At 46.0% G+C, this 21365-nt stretch overlaps 1 protein-coding gene across 1 annotated transcript; it reads right to left on the reverse strand.

Annotated features, from left to right (window-relative positions):
* Positions 1–1354: 1354 nt before the first annotated feature.
* LOC112898368 lies at positions 1355–21042 on the reverse strand. The gene is made up of 5 exons (XM_025966696.1): positions 17160–21042; positions 9976–13695; positions 2786–6511; positions 2376–2603; positions 1355–1928 (listed from the first exon to the last, which is right to left on the reverse strand). The coding sequence occupies exons 1-3, from the start codon at positions 20845–20847 to the stop codon at positions 2787–2789; spliced, it is 11133 nt and encodes a 3710-aa protein (XP_025822481.1). The 5' UTR covers positions 20848–21042; the 3' UTR covers positions 1355–1928; positions 2376–2603; position 2786.
* Between the last annotated feature and the right edge of the window lie 323 nt (positions 21043–21365).

The raw sequence follows: 21365 nt of genomic DNA on the forward strand, positions 1-21365 counted from the left end.
AACTGCTGTGTAATGGGGCTACAAATCCACTCTGCCGTGGCGGCTTTGATCAATTAATTAGCAAAGTTTAAAAGAAACAACCTAGGACCTATTTAGATACTGTAATTTTCAAAAACTATCGTATTAAGAAACTTCATGAAAACCTATGGTTTAGAAAAACTCCAAAAATGCTACGATTCAAGAAATACTATAATTTTAAAAGTATACTGTGATTTTAAAACTAGAAGGTATATTCCATCAAGACACCAGCATAGCTTTTAAAAGCCATAGTATTTTTCTAAACAAAAACACTAGAAAACCATTTTGAAACCATATAGTACATTAAAATGGGACCATATCATATATAGTGATTATATAGGCCAGTGGTGTTTTGCTTTCTGCAGTATAATCATTTCTACATCATAATAATGAAAGGAGAAGGGTGGTTGTCCATCACATTATAGATTGCCCCATTACTCTGCTTAGGAGATCTGAGCTCAAACTTTTATATGCAATAGGATGCACACTCATATACAATAACATATATAGGAGTATTTGTGTGTACGCGTGCTCGCCATCCATGCAATCGGAAAAGGTACCAAAAATTTCCACTGCTGCCGACATTTTGCTACTACTTTTCACTATGCTAGCACTTAATTTCAGTTCTTGCTACAACTGAAAGGGACGCATTTGGACTGTTGGTAGCAGTACCATAATTGCATCCAAAACAGACCATTTCAACGAGGGAGACGCCTCTCTGCCTATCATCCCAAAAGAAAGATCAGCATTTCGGATTGTACATAGTTTTCTTTCACAGATAACAAGGTCCATATATATAAAGCCCTCACTTTCTCAGCCTCCATTGTCAAAGACGGCCAGTTGCATGACAGAGCCAAAGCCAGATGACCTGTCCTGCAGACTCGGACTGATTCCAACTCAATTGGCTTGGCAAGTAGTCACAAAAATCTGTTTTGTACGTCCCTGTAAAGATAGCTGTATTCTTGAGCCTGCTGCGACTGCAGACATGCACTTTATTTTTTTCTTTAGAGTTCCAGGGAAACAGCAGCCTCGTAAATGCTGGCGTTTACCAGCAATGTGCAATGTTACCATTTTTTTTACCGCGGCCATGGATGAAGCCTACGTTTCCTAATTACCATTAACTTGCTGTCAAGGCGTCATCTTCTATATAAGTGTACGCTAAGGAATACTAGTTAGAGGTGAATCTACTGGATGAGCCTAGGACTATGAGGGGCGGCGGTGGCCTGGAGTACCTCGTGGCCATCGTCGTCTTCCTCGTCGCGATGGGAGGCGTAGCGGTTCCTGCACACTGTAATTGCTGAGTGTTATTCTCGTGATGCATAAGCAAGCATGCAAGTAAGTGTTTACTGTAATTCGATCGAGTCCCCACAGGGAAAAGAAAGCCAAACGTGGTGGCAATGTCGACAAAGTTTCTTTGCGATCTTTCTTGATAGGTCGTCGTCAGCCACTGATGGAGGCCGCAGGCAGCAACTCGACGTCAGCAGAGGAGAGCAAGCTCCACCTGGTGTTCTGCACCGAGGAGGTGTGCCAGCAGCCGCCGATGTCGGTGTGCTACCAGTCGGAGCTCGAATGCCGGGAGGAATGCGAACCCAAGTGCCAGTTGCAGGCATCGCTTCTTGGTTCTGAGAACTGAGATGGAAGGCTGTGCGATTGCCAGTGTTGAGGGGAATAATGTGCTGACGATGATGCGCTTTTCATCATAAGGGAAGGGGGGTGAAGAATGACGAGGATACAGAGAAGCAAGCAACTTGATTTACGAGCTTAGTATACTGTAATACAGCAAACAAAACCAAACATCTAATAATAACCACTGATGCTCACGAAGCAAAATGAGGGGGCGCAATGGCGCATCATGTTGCAGAGCCCCAGAAGGATATATGCGGTCGGCTGCGTACGAATCATCAGCACCCCTGCATATACAGAAACAGAAAAAGAAACTGAGACATACATTTTTTATTTAAAAAACAATTTTGTTCTTCGACGTGTACTGTTTAATAAAAGCATTTTTTATAGTTTCTTTTTCGTTATGCTTGTTCCTCTTGAAAAGAAGAACGCTAAACTTTTCTGAAGTCATTTGCTGCGAGGTGAGTTTACTGACAAATGGATTATGAGTGCCCTGTCAACTTGGTTTTCAGAAAGAAAACAAAAACTGTTGCTACCATCTACTATGGAATGTTAGCTCACCGTCTCTACTGCAATTGGTAAGAGTACCCAGGATATCATCTATCTATAAACATAAAACATGCCCCAACAGGCATCACTAAGAATCGGTCCCAGTCAAACTCTGCATCTTATGGAGCTTTGTAAGGCAGTTGAGTATTACACGCACTGAAGCTGGGACTGGATCTGAAATTTACCTCTGTATAAACCCTTTATACAAATCAGCGAGTCAGGTCCAGTTTCTGAAGAGTCTGGAAGGAAGCGACAATGATTGCTTTGCTTTCATATATAAGTTTGTGTTGACAAAGGGTACATTGCTATCCAAAAGTATGAGGCGTCGGCAGCAATTCAATGAGCCAAGGAGTGGGTAATTTGGGGCACTTCTTCCCATCGCACTCAACTCAAAATCTCAGCTTCTGAAGCAACTGAAAATAAGGGAGAGAAAATGCATTCAGATATAATAAATTGAGTTCTACTGAATATGCATATATAGCAAGTCAATCGGAATAAAAGAAATAAAGGAGAGAAAACGGTAGTGGACTGTATGTTAGGAACTGAACGAGATATATAGTTGGAGCGCAATAAATAGATGCAGGAGCATACGGACCTCAGCTACTTGAAGAGCTACCGACGCACCAGGGGAGCAACCTGCTCTTCGTAGACTTCTTTGTTTCAGGTTCATCTGGTGGTGGAATCCTTTTATCTGGAATCGAGAAGACCAAGTCGAAGTACTCCCCACCTTCCCTGCAACGTCTCTGCAGGTCCGGGCAGCCATATATTATCAGGAATTTGAGGGCTGGGAGCCGCTGGAGGAGACCCTGCGGGAATTTATTTATCCCTGGACAATCCTCGATCATCAATTCCTCAAGAGAAGTGAGGCCGTCCATCCCGTCTGGCAAAGCTTTCAGCTCAGAGCAGCCGTCCAACCAGAGACGCCTCAGCTTTGCCAGATCTCCAAGGTTTGAAGGCAGCGCCACCAAACTTCCGCAATAGAAAATATCCAATTCCTCAAGAGAAGTGAGGCCGTCCATCCCGCCCGGCAGCACTTTCAGCTCAGAGCACGACACCAACCCGAGATGCCTCAGCTTTGCCAGATCTCCAAGGTTTGAAGGCAGCGCCACCAAACTAACGCACCGGCGAATGTCCATTTTCTCAAGTAAAGCGGGCAACTTTGGAATCTCCAACAAGCTACGGCAGGATCGTATTTGTAACATTTCCAACCGGGGCAGCGGAAGGAATTCCTCAGAGGATGATCCCTTCCCCTCTAGTTTGCTGCACCAATGAATCTCTAGAGATTGAAGGCGAACAAAACATCGGAACTCCTCCACTGGCCAGCGGACAATATTGTCGCATGAAAAGATTTCCAAATGTTCCACGAATGCCAAACAATCCCCAAGCCCCAGTTGTAATTTGGATGAGTTGAACATTGATATGAAGCCATTGTTACCTTGTACAGCCAAACGTCTAAGGGTGCGTAGAGGTCTTTGGCTTTGGTTTTGATGGTCCTTCACAGGCATCACCACGTTTACCAGCCTCCCAAACGTCAAGTGGATAAGAGATGGAAAAGATCCCCACTCCATGCTCATAGGAACAATACAATCTGCAGACTTCTCCTCAAAAGATGCAGAAGTGAGAGCTGGGGCCTCCGGAAGATTTACAATTTTGTTGCAATTGGTGATGGACAGCTCTTCTAGCTGGGGAAACATCACCAAGCTATTAGGTTCTCCCGCGCTGTTTTCTGCCCATCTCTCAAACTCCGGCAGTTTATGCAACCGCATCATCTTTAACTTGGGGAAAATTTCCTGAGAGGTACTATATCCTGCAGCTTCCGCATCAATGTTCTTACATAATGTGGTCAGGCTGTTCATGGAGCTTAAGTGCAATTTCTCAAGAGGGGACAACAACCACACTAATGGTAGATCCTTGCAGCGTGGGCAGTCGGAAATCCGTAGTTCTCTTAGACAACAAAACATTTGGGGGTCTCTCATCCATTGTGAGATTGCCAGGCCACCATACCCATGTAGCTCCAATGTTTTGAGCTTAGTATAAGGTACAAGCGATTCCAGTACCTCTTCCTGATTATTACTTACAACCTCATCATGCAATGGATTGTAACCTACTTCACGTCCCCAATGCAAAAACAGCCCAGTTAGATTCTTTTTCTCATGGAGATTGGCCTTTGATCCACTCTTTACTTTCCTCAAATTGAACAGTTCCAACATGTTTCCAAGTTGTCTCAGGCCTTGGAGCTCCTCGATACCAAAGCCATCTCCAGTGTCCACAATAAATGATGTCAGTGTACAGAGGTTGTGTAGTAGACTAAGCTTTGGAGGCATCCTCTCCAATCTAATGCATCCCAACAGATAAATATGGGTGAGCTGCCTCATAGTTTGCATGCCTTCCGGTAAAAATTTTAGTTTTGTACAAAGATTGAGCCACAATGATTGCAAGTTGTACAGCATACAAAATGAATTCGGCAGTTCAACAATTTCTGATCCAGAAATATCAAGATATCTTAAATGTGTTGTATTTATGAGCCTGTGGATAACATATGCATCTGGGCAATGGATCGCTCGTACTGATTTCAGTTTTAACTCCTTAACATCCTTGCACTTTGGGTTTTGAGCTAATAAAGTTCGGAGAGATAGCGAGGCTTTCATTAATCCAGTGATTTCATCCGATTCATCCCATGGCAGCTGCATGTGACGTACATTATTTACGGAGGCTTTCTGCTGAATCAACTCTTCTGCAAAAGCACACTCATCTGTGATATCTTTTGCTAGGTCATGCATTAAATCATGCATTTTACATCCAATTTCCTTGCATCGACGGAAAGGACCATATCCATCAAATACCTTGACATTTACATCTTGAATAAATGACCTCCACACCAACTCATAGAAAACAAATTCACCTTTTTGCACCAAATCTATATCTCCCTCTGCTTGAATAAAATTGTTTGCCATCCATAGTTGGATCAACTTTTCCTTATCCATCTCGTAGTCCTTAGGGAAAACCGCACAGAACGCAAAGCACTGCTTCATTTCAGACGACAAGTGCATGTAGCTCAGTTTTAGAATGGACAGTATTTCAATGTTGCCACCCCTATTGCTTTCTGCAATGGCCTCCCATTCCTTGATTTGATATTTTGAGCTCATCAATCCACCCATTGTCTTCAAAGCAAGAGGTAGCCCCTTGCACTTGTTGACAATAAGTTTGCCGACTGTTATGAACTCTTCTTGCTCTTCCACTCCTTTACAAAATGCTTTCTTTGAGAACAACTCCCATGAATCCTCCTCACTCAGGCATGCAAGCTCATGGGTTGGAAGGGTGCCCATGATAGAGGCAACTTTTGGGATTCGACTCGTGACAACTATCATGCTTCCCAGTCCACCAATAGAAGAACATAGTAGTGGCTTCAGGTCGTCATCCCACTTGAGCTGGTCTTCATTCCACACATCATCAAGAATCAATAGGAACCTTTTTCTACCAATGACTTCCTGCAGTCTCTGTCGAAGCAGCTCCATGGTGTCTGGCAGATCACATCTTCCATTTGTAGCTAACTCGATAACGGACTTCACAACAGCAGTGGCTTCAAAGTTTTCAGACACACAGTGCCACATCCTGAACTCAAAGTGCTCCTGAACTTTGCGGTCATTGTACACCATCTTTGCTAGTGTGGTCTTACCCAAACCTCCCATTCCAATGATGGGCAACACCTGCACACTGCGCTGATCTTGCTGGTCGAGTAACAGCTTCACCACCACCGCCTTGTCGTCATCTCTTCCAAAGATTTCCGCAGACTCGTCGAGTGCAGAGTGCGTCTGCCGATTCAGAGGTTGTGGCGCCTCTGGCTCGCGCTGAAGCAGGACAAATTTCTGCATGTCCTTCACCAGCTTGTCGATCTTGCCCAGCACGTTCTTGAGGTCCCTGCTCGCCTTATCACGGAACACAAGTCGATTCCTTGAGCTGAAGAAATCCAGTACCTTGCTGGTGGTAGATCGAAGGCTCTGGGCCTCCCGACGCAGCGCCTCGTACTGGAAGTCATCGAGGACGTCGTCGGCCTGGTACGCGGCGGCCCTGAGCTCCCTCATCCACCCCTTGACGGCGCGGCCGGCCTCGGTCTCCGCCTCCGCCTTCGCCTCGGCGTCGGCCAGCAGGGACTGCACGTACAGCAGCTTGAGCTCCAGGTCGCGGCGGTCGTCGTCGACGCCCCACATGGCGGTGACCTTCTGGACGAGCGCGTCGGCGGCCTTGCCGAGCACGCCGCGCACCACGGGGAGGAGCAGCGTCTCAGCCATGCTGGGCGGCGCCCTTGCCGGGATGGATCTCACTTCTCAGCAGGCTGCAGGCTGCGTGCGCGCCGTCCGCCGTGGGGAGCGATAGGCAGAGCCGGGGAATGGTGGTCGAGGCTTCAATCGGGAACTGGAAGAGAGCTACTGTGCTGGCTGCTGGAGTGCTGGGCCTCCCTCTCGTCGTCGTCGTCTCAACGAGCGCGTGAAATGAAAGCTTGTGGGTCTTTTTTGTAAAAAGAAAACCTAGTGGGCCTTTCAATCAATCAATAAAGACAAGGGAATAAAGTAGTGCGCGTGACGTTTCGCTGCAGTTGGCAGCAATGATCCACCTAAATTTAGCAAACCTTAGGTCTGCCAGTGTCATGTGAGAAAAAAAGTAAGAAATGCAAAATTAAACTGCCTAACTTCTGTAGGGATTATGCAGTTTTCTTTCAACCTTTTTGTTCTTTGCAACGTATTCTGTTTGAACATTTGTAAGGGAATATGGGAGCCTTCACGAGGGTCCTGCATAATGCATCTGCATTTGTACAATGTTTCACGAAAACAAAACTCTATGAAAAGATCCCTCTGAAAATAATGCAATCTATTTTGATTGAGCAAGGCACAATTGCCTTATATGTCCACACGTAGATCACAAGGGCACATCTCGATATGTACAATCATCTTTCATCAGAAGGGCAGCTACTTCATGAAGAAAGATGACCAACTCCATTTACAAGCTTACTATACTATACATCATCTGCAAACAAAACCAAACCGCTTGCCAGATGATTAAATAAGGACCACTGATCCTAAAGAAGAAAAAAATGGGTAAAAATGAAGAACAAAAAAATGGGTAAGTCAGTATCAAGCAGCCTAGCGCTGACACTGCTACAGTATTGTGTCCGTAGTTCGTGGGCTGTGTGAGCCTCTGGAGTATATTCATGCTCCATTTTGTTTATGAAGGTTTACATAGGCCTTTCTCGTGTTCTTGCGGAATGAAGTTTGGTCTCCATGCACATGACCCTAGAGCGTCCATGCCTACAGCGTCAACCCTGTATAAACTGAAGGTTCCATAGTTAGATCATCAGTGCCAGCATTTTCTTTATTCCTGTTGCTTGCTTTATTTTTTTTGGGTCGAGATTTGCCATGCCAATAGGTGTGGACAGAAGACAAGGCTGCTGCTAACTTTCCACACTTTCAAACTCTATGAAGAATTGAATTGGGTCCCATTCTTTTGGTATCTTACAATCTAGAGGTTTAAATCAGTACATCGTGCAAAACTTGTACAAAAGTCACCAACCCGACAGTGAGGATTCATCCTTGCATAAATGGATAAAAATGAAGAACAACAATAGGCGCGCCATGTTGAGGAAGCTCCATCCAGAACGACATATACATAAATTGCTTTCATGCCACAAACTTGGATTATCTGCAAGGCAAGCTGGGACCGGGCGCAACTGGAGCCATGTTAGTTGAGTCGACCACACCAAAAGGGGGGCTTTGATTTTCTGAAGATGTGATTGCAAGATTATCTACTATGGTCCTCTAACAAAATAAGAATATCTTCATCGCTTGTTCCACCGTCAATTGCGTACTGTAATGCTGTTCTACCATCTTGATCCATCGCTTGTGAATCGGCCCCTCTGCATAGAAACGCAAAACACAGATATGAGATGTGTATTTGCATTTTTGCTGCTTTCCGGGATCATTCCCGGTCACCAAGCAAAACAGAGCTGCGATGATATATAGTGTCATACTAGCAGTGATTCACATCAACCCTTTTGACGGAGCAAACATGTAGTGCAAGATCAAATTCCTGAGTTATCATCAGGTTCTTGCATACCTGGAGAGGAGAAGCTTGGCATGCTGATGTCTTCCTTTCAAAATGCAGTGATGAAGGGGTGTCCGACCCTTTGAATCAGTCATATTTACACTAGAGCCATACTGCAATAGTAATTCAACCATCCCAACATCTGCGACACGGCATGCAAGATGAAGCAAGGAGAAACCTTCACAACTTTCCTCCATGTCATCTGTGCGTGAACTTGTGCTAGCAGGGGAAAGGGGCCCTCTTGGAGAAACCTTGCAAGTGTTTACTGTAATTCGATCGAGTCCCCACAGGGAAAAGAAAGCCAAACGTGGTGGCAATGTCGACAAAGTTTCTTTGTGATCTTTCTTGATAGGTCGTCGTCAGCCACTGATGGAGGCCGCAGGCAGCAACTCGACGTCAGCAGAGGAGAGCAAGCTCCACCTGGTGTTCTGCACCGAGGAGGTGTGCCAGCAGCCGCCGATGTCGGTGTGCTACCAGTCGGAGCTCGAATGCCGGGAGGAATGCGACCCCAAGTGCCAGTTGCAGGCATCGCTTCTTGGTTCTGAGAACTGAGATGGAAGGCTGTGCGATTGCCAGTGTTGAGGGGAATAATGTGCTGACGATGATGCGCTTTTCATCATAAGGGAAGGGGGATGAAGAATGACGAGGATACAGAGAAGCAAGCAACTTGATTTACGAGCTTAGTATACTGTAATACAGCAAACAAAACCAAACATCTAATAATAACCACTGATGCTCACGAAGCAAAATGAGGGGGCGCAATGGCGCATCATGTTGCAGAGCCCCAGAAGGATATATGCGGTCGGCTGCGTACGAATCATCAGCACCCTGCATATTCAGAAACAGAAAAAGAAACTGAGACATACATTTTTTATTAAAAAAACAATTTTGTTCTTCGACGTGAACTGTTTAATAAAAGCATTTTTTTAGTTTCTTTTTCGTTATGCTTGTTCCTCTTGAAAAGAAGAACGCTAAACTTTTCTGAAGTCATTTGCTGCGAGGTGAGTTTACTGACAAATGGATTATGAGTGCCCTGTCAACTTGGTTTTCAGAAAGAAAACAAAAACTGTTGCTACCATCTACTATGGAATGTTAGCTCATCGTCTCCACTGCAATTGGTAAGAGTACCCAGGATATCATCTATCTATAAACATAAAACATGGCCCAACAGGCATCACTAAGAATCGGTCCCAGTCAAACTCTGCATCTTATGGAGCTTTGCAAGGCAGTTGAGTAATACACGCACTGAAGCTGGGACTGGATCTGAAATTTACCTCTGTATAAACCCTTTATACAAATCAGCGAGTCAGGTCCAGTTTCTGAAGAGTCTGGAAGGAAGCGACAATGATTGCTTTGCTTTCATATATAAGTTTGTGTTGACAAAGGGTACATTGCTATCCAAAAGTATGAGGCGTCGGCAGCAATTCAACGAGGAGCCAAGGAGTGGGTAATTTGGGGCACTTCTTCCCATCGCACTCAACTCAAAATCTCAGCTTCTGAAGCAACTGAAAATAAGGGAGAGAAAATGCATTCAGATATAATAAATTGAGTTCTACTGAATATGCATAGCAAGTCAATCGGAATAAAAGAAATAAAGGAGAGAAAACGGTAGTGGACTGTATGTTAGGAACTGAACGAGATATATAGTTGGAGCGCAATAAATAGATGCAGGAGCATACGGACCTCAGCTACTTGAAGAGCCACCGACGCACCAGGGGAGCAACCTGCTCTTCGTAGACTTCTTTGTTTCAGGTTCATCTGGTTGTGGAATCCTTTTATCTGGAATCGAGAAGACCAAGTCGAAGTACTCCCCACCTTCCCTGCAACGTCTCTGCAGGTCCGGGCAGCCATATATTTTCAGGGATTTGAGGGCTGGGAGCCGCTGGAGGAGACCCTGCGGGAATTTACTTATCCCTGGACAATTATAGATCTCCAATTCCTCAAGAGAAGTGAGGCCGTCCATCCCGCCCGGCAGCACTTTCAGCTCAGAGCACGACACCAACCCGAGATGCCTCAGCTTTGCCAGATCTCCAAGGTTTGAAGGCAGCGCCACCAAACTTCCGCAATAGAAAATATCCAATTCCTCAAGAGAAGTGAGGCCGTCCATCCCGCCCGGCAGCACTTTCAGCTCAGAGCACGACACCAACCCGAGATGCCTCAGCTTTGCCAGATCTCCAAGGTTTGAAGGCAGCGCCACCAAACTAACGCACCGGCGAATGTCCATTTTCTCAAGTAAAGCGGGCAACTTTGGAATCTCCAACAAGCTACGGCAGGATCGTATTTGTAACATTTCCAACCGGGGCAGCGGAAGGAATTCCTCAGAGGATGATCCCTTCCCCTCTAGTTTGCTGCACCAATGAATCTCTAGAGATTGAAGGCGAACAAAACATCGGAACTCCTCCACTGGCCAGCGGACAATATTGTCGCATGAAAAGATTTCCGAATGTTCCACGAATGCCAAACAATCCCCAAGCCCCAGTTGTAATTTGGATGAGTTGAACATTGATATGAAGCCATTGTTACCTTGTACAGCCAAACGTCTAAGGGTGCGTAGAGGTCTTTGGCTTTGGTTTTGATGGTCCTTCACAGGCATCACCACGTTTACCAGCCTCCCAAACGTCAAGTGGATAAGAGATGGAAAAGATCCCCACTCCATGCTCATAGGAACAATACAATCTGCAGACTTCTCCTCAAAAGATGCAGAAGTGAGAGCTGGGGCCTCCGGAAGATTTACAATTTTGTTGCAATTGGTGATGGACAGCTCTTCTAGCTGGGGAAACATCACCAAGCTATTAGGTTCTCCCGCGCTGTTTTCTGCCCATCTCTCAAACTCCGGCAGTTTATGCAACCGCATCATCTTTAACTTGGGGAAAATTTCCTGAGAGGTACTATATCCTGCAGCTTCCGCATCAATGTTCTTACATAATGTGGTCAGGCTGTTCATGGAGCTTAAGTGCAATTTCTCAAGAGGGGACAACAACCACACTAATGGTAGATCCTTGCAGCGTGGGCAGTCGGAAATCCGTAGTTCTCTTAGACAACAAAACATTTGGGGGTCTCTCATCCATTGTGAGATTGCCAGGCCACCATACCCATGTAGCTCCAATGTTTTGAGCTTAGTATAAGGTACAAGCGATTCCAGTACCTCTTCCTGATTATTACTTACAACCTCATCATGCAATGGATTGTAACCTACTTCACGTCCCCAATGCAAAAACAGCCCAGTTAGATTCTTTTTCTCATGGAGATTGGCCTTTGATCCACTCTTTACTTTCCTCAAATTGAACAGTTCCAACATGTTTCCAAGTTGTCTCAGGCCTTGGAGCTCCTCGATACCAAAGCCATCTCCAGTGTCCACAATAAATGATGTCAGTGTACAGAGGTTGTGTAGTAGACTAAGCTTTGGAGGCATCCTCTCCAATCTAATGCATCCCAACAGATAAATATGGGTGAGCTGCCTCATAGTTTGCATGCCTTCCGGTAAAAATTTTAGTTTTGTACAAAGATTGAGCCACAATGATTGCAAGTTGTACAGCATACAAAATGAATTCGGCAGTTCAACAATTTCTGATCCAGAAATATCAAGATATCTTAAATGTGTTGTATTTATGAGCCTGTGGATAACATATGCATCTGGGCAATGGATCGCTCGTACTGATTTCAGTTTTAACTCCTTAACATCCTTGCACTTTGGGTTTTGAGCTAATAAAGTTCGGAGAGATAGCGAGGCTTTCATTAATCCAGTGATTTCATCCGATTCATCCCATGGCAGCTGCATGTGACGTACATTATTTACGGAGGCTTTCTGCTGAATCAACTCTTCTGCAAAAGCACACTCATCTGTGATATCTTTTGCTAGGTCATGCATTAAATCATGCATTTTACATCCAATTTCCTTGCATCGACGGAAAGGACCATATCCATCAAATACCTTGACATTTACATCTTGAATAAATGACCTCCACACCAACTCATAGAAAACAAATTCACCTTTTTGCACCAAATCTATATCTCCCTCTGCTTGAATAAAATTGTTTGCCATCCATAGTTGGATCAACTTTTCCTTATCCATCTCGTAGTCCTTAGGGAAAACCGCACAGAACGCAAAGCACTGCTTCATTTCAGACGACAAGTGCATGTAGCTCAGTTTTAGAATGGACAGTATTTCAATGTTGCCACCCCTATTGCTTTCTGCAATGGCCTCCCATTCCTTGATTTGATATTTTGAGCTCATCAATCCACCCATTGTCTTCAAAGCAAGAGGTAGCCCCTTGCACTTGTTGACAATAAGTTTGCCGACTGTTATGAACTCTTCTTGCTCTTCCACTCCTTTACAAAATGCTTTCTTTGAGAACAACTCCCATGAATCCTCCTCACTCAGGCATGCAAGCTCATGGGTTGGAAGGGTGCCCATGATAGAGGCAACTTTTGGGATTCGACTCGTGACAACTATCATGCTTCCCAGTCCACCAATAGAAGAACATAGTAGTGGCTTCAGGTCGTCATCCCACTTGAGCTGGTCTTCATTCCACACATCATCAAGAATCAATAGGAACCTTTTTCTACCAATGACTTCCTGCAGTCTCTGTCGAAGCAGCTCCATGGTGTCTGGCAGATCACATCTTCCATTTGTAGCTAACTCGATAACGGACTTCACAACAGCAGTGGCTTCAAAGTTTTCAGACACACAGTGCCACATCCTGAACTCAAAGTGCTCCTGAACTTTGCGGTCATTGTACACCATCTTTGCTAGTGTGGTCTTACCCAAACCTCCCATTCCAATGATGGGCAACACCTGCACACTGCGCTGATCTTGCTGGTCGAGTAACAGCTTCACCACCACCGCCTTGTCGTCATCTCTTCCAAAGATTTCCGCAGACTCGTCGAGTGCAGAGTGCGTCTGCCGATTCAGAGGTTGTGGCGCCTCTGGCTCGCGCTGAAGCAGGACAAATTTCTGCATGTCCTTCACCAGCTTGTCGATCTTGCCCAGCACGTTCTTGAGGTCCCTGCTCGCCTTATCACGGAACACAAGTCGATTCCTTGAGCTGAAGAAATCCAGTACCTTGCTGGTGGTAGATCGAAGGCTCTGGGCCTCCCGACGCAGCGCCTCGTACTGGAAGTCATCGAGGACGTCGTCGGCCTGGTACGCGGCGGCCCTGAGCTCCCTCATCCACCCCTTGACGGCGCGGCCGGCCTCGGTCTCCGCCTCCGCCTTCGCCTCGGCGTCGGCCAGCAGGGACTGCACGTACAGCAGCTTGAGCTCCAGGTCGCGGCGGTCGTCGTCGACGCCCCACATGGCGGTGACCTTCTGGACGAGCGCGTCGGCGGCCTTGCCGAGCACGCCGCGCACCACGGGGAGGAGCAGCGTCTCAGCCATGCTGGGCGGCGCCCTTGCCGGGATGGATCTCACTTCTCAGCAGGCTGCAGGCTGCGTGCGCGCCGTCCGCCGTGGGGAGCGATAGGCAGAGCCGGGGAATGGTGGTCGAGGCTTCAATCGGGAACTGGAAGAGAGCTACTGTGCTGGCTGCTGGAGTGCTGGGCCTCCCTCTCGTCGTCGTCGTCTCAACGAGCGCGTGAAATGAAAGCTTGTGGGTCTTTTTTGTAAAAAGAAAACCTAGTGGGCCTTTCAATCAATCAATAAAGACAAGGGAATAAAGTAGTGCGCGTGACGTTTCGCTGCAGTTGGCAGCAATGATCCACCTAAATTTAGCAAACCTTAGGTCTGCCAGTGTCATGTGAGAAAAAAAGTAAGAAATGCAAAATTAAACTGCCTAACTTCTGTAGGGATTATGCAGTTTTCTTTCAACCTTTTTGTTCTTTGCAACGTATTCTGTTTGAACATTTGTAAGGGAATATGGGAGCCTTCACGAGGGTCCTGCATAATGCATCTGCATTTGTACAATGTTTCACGAAAACAAAACTCTATGAAAAGATCCCTCTGAAAATAATGCAATCTATTTTGATTGAGCAAGGCACAATTGCCTTATATGTCCACACGTAGATCACAAGGGCACATCTCGATATGTACAATCATCTTTCATCAGAAGGGCAGCTACTTCATGAAGAAAGATGACCAACTCCATTTACAAGCTTACTATACTATACATCATCTGCAAACAAAACCAAACCGCTTGCCAGATGATTAAATAAGGACCACTGATCCTAAAGAAGAAAAAAATGGGTAAAAATGAAGAACAAAAAAATGGGTAAGTCAGTATCAAGCAGCCTAGCGCTGACACTGCTACAGTATTGTGTCCGTAGTTCGTGGGCTGTGTGAGCCTCTGGAGTATATTCATGCTCCATTTTGTTTATGAAGGTTTACATAGGCCTTTCTCGTGTTCTTGCGGAATGAAGTTTGGTCTCCATGCACATGACCCTAGAGCGTCCATGCCTACAGCGTCAACCCTGTATAAACTGAAGGTTCCATAGTTAGATCATCAGTGCCAGCATTTTCTTTATTCCTGTTGCTTGCTTTATTTTTTTTGGGTCGAGATTTGCCATGCCAATAGGTGTGGACAGAAGACAAGGCTGCTGCTAACTTTCCACACTTTCAAACTCTATGAAGAATTGAATTGGGTCCCATTCTTTTGGTATCTTACAATCTAGAGGTTTAAATCAGTACATCGTGCAAAACTTGTACAAAAGTCACCAACCCGACAGTGAGGATTCATCCTTGCATAAATGGATAAAAATGAAGAACAACAATAGGCGCGCCATGTTGAGGAAGCTCCATCCAGAACGACATATACATAAATTGCTTTCATGCCACAAACTTGGATTATCTGCAAGGCAAGCTGGGACCGGGCGCAACTGGAGCCATGTTAGTTGAGTCGACCACACCAAAAGGGGGGCTTTGATTTTCTGAAGATGTGATTGCAAGATTATCTACTATGGTCCTCTAACAAAATAAGAATATCTTCATCGCTTGTTCCACCGTCAATTGCGTACTGTAATGCTGTTCTACCATCTTGATCCATCGCTTGTGAATCGGCCCCTCTGCATAGAAACGCAAAACACAGATATGAGATGTGTATTTGCATTTTTGCTGCTTTCCGGGATCATTCCCGGTCACCAAGCAAAACAGAGCTGCGATGATATATAGTGTCATACTAGCAGTGATTCACATCAACCCTTTTGACGGAGCAAACATGTAGTGCAAGATCAAATTCCTGAGTTATCATCAGGTTCTTGCATACCTGGAGAGGAGAAGCTTGGCATGCTGATGTCTTCCTTTCAAAATGCAGTGATGAAGGGGTGTCCGACCCTTTGAATCAGTCATATTTACACTAGAGCCATACTGCAATAGTAATTCAACCATCCCAACATCTGCGACACGGCATGCAAGATGAAGCAAGGAGAAACCTTCACAACTTTCCTCCATGTCATCTGTGCGTGAACTTGTGCTAGCAGGGGAAAGGGGCCCTCTTGGAGAAACCTTGCAAGTGTTTACTGTAATTCGATCGAGTCCCCACAGGGAAAAGAAAGCCAAACGTGGTGGCAATGTCGACAAAGTTTCTTTGTGATCTTTCTTGATAGGTCGTCGTCAGCCACTGATGGAGGCCGCAGGCAGCAACTCGACGTCAGCAGAGGAGAGCAAGCTCCACCTGGTGTTCTGCACCGAGGAGGTGTGCCAGCAGCCGCCGATGTCGGTGTGCTACCAGTCGGAGCTCGAATGCCGGGAGGAATGCGACCCCAAGTGCCAGTTGCAGGCATCGCTTCTTGGTTCTGAGAACTGAGATGGAAGGCTGTGCGATTGCCAGTGTTGAGGGGAATAATGTGCTGACGATGATGCGCTTTTCATCATAAGGGAAGGGGGATGAAGAATGACGAGGATACAGAGAAGCAAGCAACTTGATTTACGAGCTTAGTATACTGTAATACAGCAAACAAAACCAAACATCTAATAATAACCACTGATGCTCACGAAGCAAAATGAGGGGGCGCAATGGCGCATCATGTTGCAGAGCCCCAGAAGGATATATGCGGTCGGCTGCGTACGAATCATCAGCACCCTGCATATTCAGAAACAGAAAAAGAAACTGAGACATACATTTTTTATTAAAAAAACAATTTTGTTCTTCGACGTGAACTGTTTAATAAAAGCATTTTTTTAGTTTCTTTTTCGTTATGCTTGTTCCTCTTGAAAAGAAGAACGCTAAACTTTTCTGAAGTCATTTGCTGCGAGGTGAGTTTACTGACAAATGGATTATGAGTGCCCTGTCAACTTGGTTTTCAGAAAGAAAACAAAAACTGTTGCTACCATCTACTATGGAATGTTAGCTCATCGTCTCCACTGCAATTGGTAAGAGTACCCAGGATATCATCTATCTATAAACATAAAACATGGCCCAACAGGCATCACTAAGAATCGGTCCCAGTCAAACTCTGCATCTTATGGAGCTTTGCAAGGCAGTTGAGTAATACACGCACTGAAGCTGGGACTGGATCTGAAATTTACCTCTGTATAAACCCTTTATACAAATCAGCGAGTCAGGTCCAGTTTCTGAAGAGTCTGGAAGGAAGCGACAATGATTGCTTTGCTTTCATATATAAGTTTGTGTTGACAAAGGGTACATTGCTATCCAAAAGTATGAGGCGTCGGCAGCAATTCAACGAGGAGCCAAGGAGTGGGTAATTTGGGGCACTTCTTCCCATCGCACTCAACTCAAAATCTCAGCTTCTGAAGCAACTGAAAATAAGGGAGAGAAAATGCATTCAGATATAATAAATTGAGTTCTACTGAATATGCATAGCAAGTCAATCGGAATAAAAGAAATAAAGGAGAGAAAACGGTAGTGGACTGTATGTTAGGAACTGAACGAGATATATAGTTGGAGCGCAATAAATAGATGCAGGAGCATACGGACCTCAGCTACTTGAAGAGCCACCGACGCACCAGGGGAGCAACCTGCTCTTCGTAGACTTCTTTGTTTCAGGTTCATCTGGTTGTGGAATCCTTTTATCTGGAATCGAGAAGACCAAGTCGAAGTACTCCCCACCTTCCCTGCAACGTCTCTGCAGGTCCGGGCAGCCATATATTTTCAGGGATTTGAGGGCTGGGAGCCGCTGGAGGAGACCCTGCGGGAATTTACTTATCCCTGGACAATTATAGATCTCCAATTCCTCAAGAGAAGTGAGGCCGTCCATCCCGCCCGGCAGCACTTTCAGCTCAGAGCACGACACCAACCCGAGATGCCTCAGCTTTGCCAGATCTCCAAGGTTTGAAGGCAGCGCCACCAAACTTCCGCAATAGAAAATATCCAATTCCTCAAGAGAAGTGAGGCCGTCCATCCCGCCCGGCAGCACTTTCAGCTCAGAGCACGACACCAACCCGAGATGCCTCAGCTTTGCCAGATCTCCAAGGTTTGAAGGCAGCGCCACCAAACTAACGCACCGGCGAATGTCCAATTTCTCAAGTAAAGCGGGCAACTTTGGAATCTCCAACAAGCTACGGCAGGATCGTATTTGTAACATTTCCAACCGGGGCAGCGGAAGGAATTCCTCAGAGGATGATCCCTTCCCCTCTAGTTTGCTGCACCAATGAATCTCTAGAGATTGAAGGCGAACAAAACATCGGAACTCCTCCACTGGCCAGCGGACAATATTGTCGCATGAAAAGATTTCCAAATGTTCCACGAATGCCAAACAATCCCCAAGCCCCAGTTGTAATTTGGATGAGTTGAACATTGATATGAAGCCATTGTTACCTTGTACAGCCAAACGTCTAAGGGTGCGTAGAGGTCTTTGGCTTTGGTTTTGATGGTCCTTCACAGGCATCACCACGTTTACCAGCCTCCCAAACGTCAAGTGGATAAGAGATGGAAAAGATCCCCACTCCATGCTCATAGGAACAATACAATCTGCAGACTTCTCCTCAAAAGATGCAGAAGTGAGAGCTGGGGCCTCCGGAAGATTTACAATTTTGTTGCAATTGGTGATGGACAGCTCTTCTAGCTGGGGAAACATCACCAAGCTATTAGGTTCTCCCGCGCTGTTTTCTGCCCATCTCTCAAACTCCGGCAGTTTATGCAACCGCATCATCTTTAACTTGGGGAAAATTTCCTGAGAGGTACTATATCCTGCAGCTTCCGCATCAATGTTCTTACATAATGTGGTCAGGCTGTTCATGGAGCTTAAGTGCAATTTCTCAAGAGGGGACAACAACCACACTAATGGTAGATCCTTGCAGCGTGGGCAGTCGGAAATCCGTAGTTCTCTTAGACAACAAAACATTTGGGGGTCTCTCATCCATTGTGAGATTGCCAGGCCACCATACCCATGTAGCTCCAATGTTTTGAGCTTAGTATAAGGTACAAGCGATTCCAGTACCTCTTCCTGATTATTACTTACAACCTCATCATGCAATGGATTGTAACCTACTTCACGTCCCCAATGCAAAAACAGCCCAGTTAGATTCTTTTTCTCATGGAGATTGGCCTTTGATCCACTCTTTACTTTCCTCAAATTGAACAGTTCCAACATGTTTCCAAGTTGTCTCAGGCCTTGGAGCTCCTCGATACCAAAGCCATCTCCAGTGTCCACAATAAATGATGTCAGTGTACAGAGGTTGTGTAGTAGACTAAGCTTTGGAGGCATCCTCTCCAATCTAATGCATCCCAACAGATAAATATGGGTGAGCTGCCTCATAGTTTGCATGCCTTCCGGTAAAAATTTTAGTTTTGTACAAAGATTGAGCCACAATGATTGCAAGTTGTACAGCATACAAAATGAATTCGGCAGTTCAACAATTTCTGATCCAGAAATATCAAGATATCTTAAATGTGTTGTATTTATGAGCCTGTGGATAACATATGCATCTGGGCAATGGATCGCTCGTACTGATTTCAGTTTTAACTCCTTAACATCCTTGCACTTTGGGTTTTGAGCTAATAAAGTTCGGAGAGATAGCGAGGCTTTCATTAATCCAGTGATTTCATCCGATTCATCCCATGGCAGCTGCATGTGACGTACATTATTTACGGAGGCTTTCTGCTGAATCAACTCTTCTGCAAAAGCACACTCATCTGTGATATCTTTTGCTAGGTCATGCATTAAATCATGCATTTTACATCCAATTTCCTTGCATCGACGGAAAGGACCATATCCATCAAATACCTTGACATTTACATCTTGAATAAATGACCTCCACACCAACTCATAGAAAACAAATTCACCTTTTTGCACCAAATCTATATCTCCCTCTGCTTGAATAAAATTGTTTGCCATCCATAGTTGGATCAACTTTTCCTTATCCATCTCGTAGTCCTTAGGGAAAACCGCACAGAACGCAAAGCACTGCTTCATTTCAGACGACAAGTGCATGTAGCTCAGTTTTAGAATGGACAGTATTTCAATGTTGCCACCCCTATTGCTTTCTGCAATGGCCTCCCATTCCTTGATTTGATATTTTGAGCTCATCAATCCACCCATTGTCTTCAAAGCAAGAGGTAGCCCCTTGCACTTGTTGACAATAAGTTTGCCGACTGTTATGAACTCTTCTTGCTCTTCCACTCCTTTACAAAATGCTTTCTTTGAGAACAACTCCCATGAATCCTCCTCACTCAGGCATGCAAGCTCATGGGTTGGAAGGGTGCCCATGATAGAGGCAACTTTTGGGATTCGACTCGTGACAACTATCATGCTTCCCAGTCCACCAATAGAAGAACATAGTAGTGGCTTCAGGTCGTCATCCCACTTGAGCTGGTCTTCATTCCACACATCATCAAGAATCAATAGGAACCTTTTTCTACCAATGACTTCCTGCAGTCTCTGTCGAAGCAGCTCCATGGTGTCTGGCAGATCACATCTTCCATTTGTAGCTAACTCGATAACGGACTTCACAACAGCAGTGGCTTCAAAGTTTTCAGACACACAGTGCCACATCCTGAACTCAAAGTGCTCCTGAACTTTGCGGTCATTGTACACCATCTTTGCTAGTGTGGTCTTACCCAAACCTCCCATTCCAATGATGGGCAACACCTGCACACTGCGCTGATCTTGCTGGTCGAGTAACAGCTTCACCACCACCGCCTTGTCGTCATCTCTTCCAAAGATTTCCGCAGACTCGTCGAGTGCAGAGTGCGTCTGCCGATTCAGAGGTTGTGGCGCCTCTGGCTCGCGCTGAAGCAGGACAAATTTCTGCATGTCCTTCACCAGCTTGTCGATCTTGCCCAGCACGTTCTTGAGGTCCCTGCTCGCCTTATCACGGAACACAAGTCGATTCCTTGAGCTGAAGAAATCCAGTACCTTGCTGGTGGTAGATCGAAGGCTCTGGGCCTCCCGACGCAGCGCCTCGTACTGGAAGTCATCGAGGACGTCGTCGGCCTGGTACGCGGCGGCCCTGAGCTCCCTCATCCACCCCTTGACGGCGCGGCCGGCCTCGGTCTCCGCCTCCGCCTTCGCCTCGGCGTCGGCCAGCAGGGACTGCACGTACAGCAGCTTGAGCTCCAGGTCGCGGCGGTCGTCGTCGACGCCCCACATGGCGGTGACCTTCTGGACGAGCGCGTCGGCGGCCTTGCCGAGCACGCCGCGCACCACGGGGAGGAGCAGCGTCTCAGCCATGCTGGGCGGCGCCCTTGCCGGGATGGATCTCACTTCTCAGCAGGCTGCAGGCTGCGTGCGCGCCGTCCGCCGTGGGGAGCGATAGGCAGAGCCGGGGAATGGTGGTCGAGGCTTCAATCGGGAACTGGAAGAGAGCTACTGTGCTGGCTGCTGGAGTGCTGGGCCTCCCTCTCGTCGTCGTCGTCTCAACGAGCGCGTGAAATGAAAGCTTGTGGGTCTTTTTTGTAAAAAGAAAACCTAGTGGGCCTTTCAATCAATCAATAAAGACAAGGGAATAAAGTAGTGCGCGTGACGTTTCGCTGCAGTTGGCAGCAATGATCCACCTAAATTTAGCAAACCTTAGGTCTGCCAGTGTCATGTGAGAAAAAAAGTAAGAAATGCAAAATTAAACTGCCTAACTTCTGTAGGGATTATGCAGTTTTCTTTCAACCTTTTTGTTCTTTGCAACGTATTCTGTTTGAACATTTGTAAGGGAATATGGGAGCCTTCACGAGGGTCCTGCATAATGCATCTGCATT

The sequence above is a fragment of the Panicum hallii genome, chromosome 6, assembly GCF_002211085.1.
Source record: "Panicum hallii strain FIL2 chromosome 6, PHallii_v3.1, whole genome shotgun sequence".
NCBI classification, from domain to species: domain Eukaryota; kingdom Viridiplantae; phylum Streptophyta; class Magnoliopsida; order Poales; family Poaceae; genus Panicum; species Panicum hallii.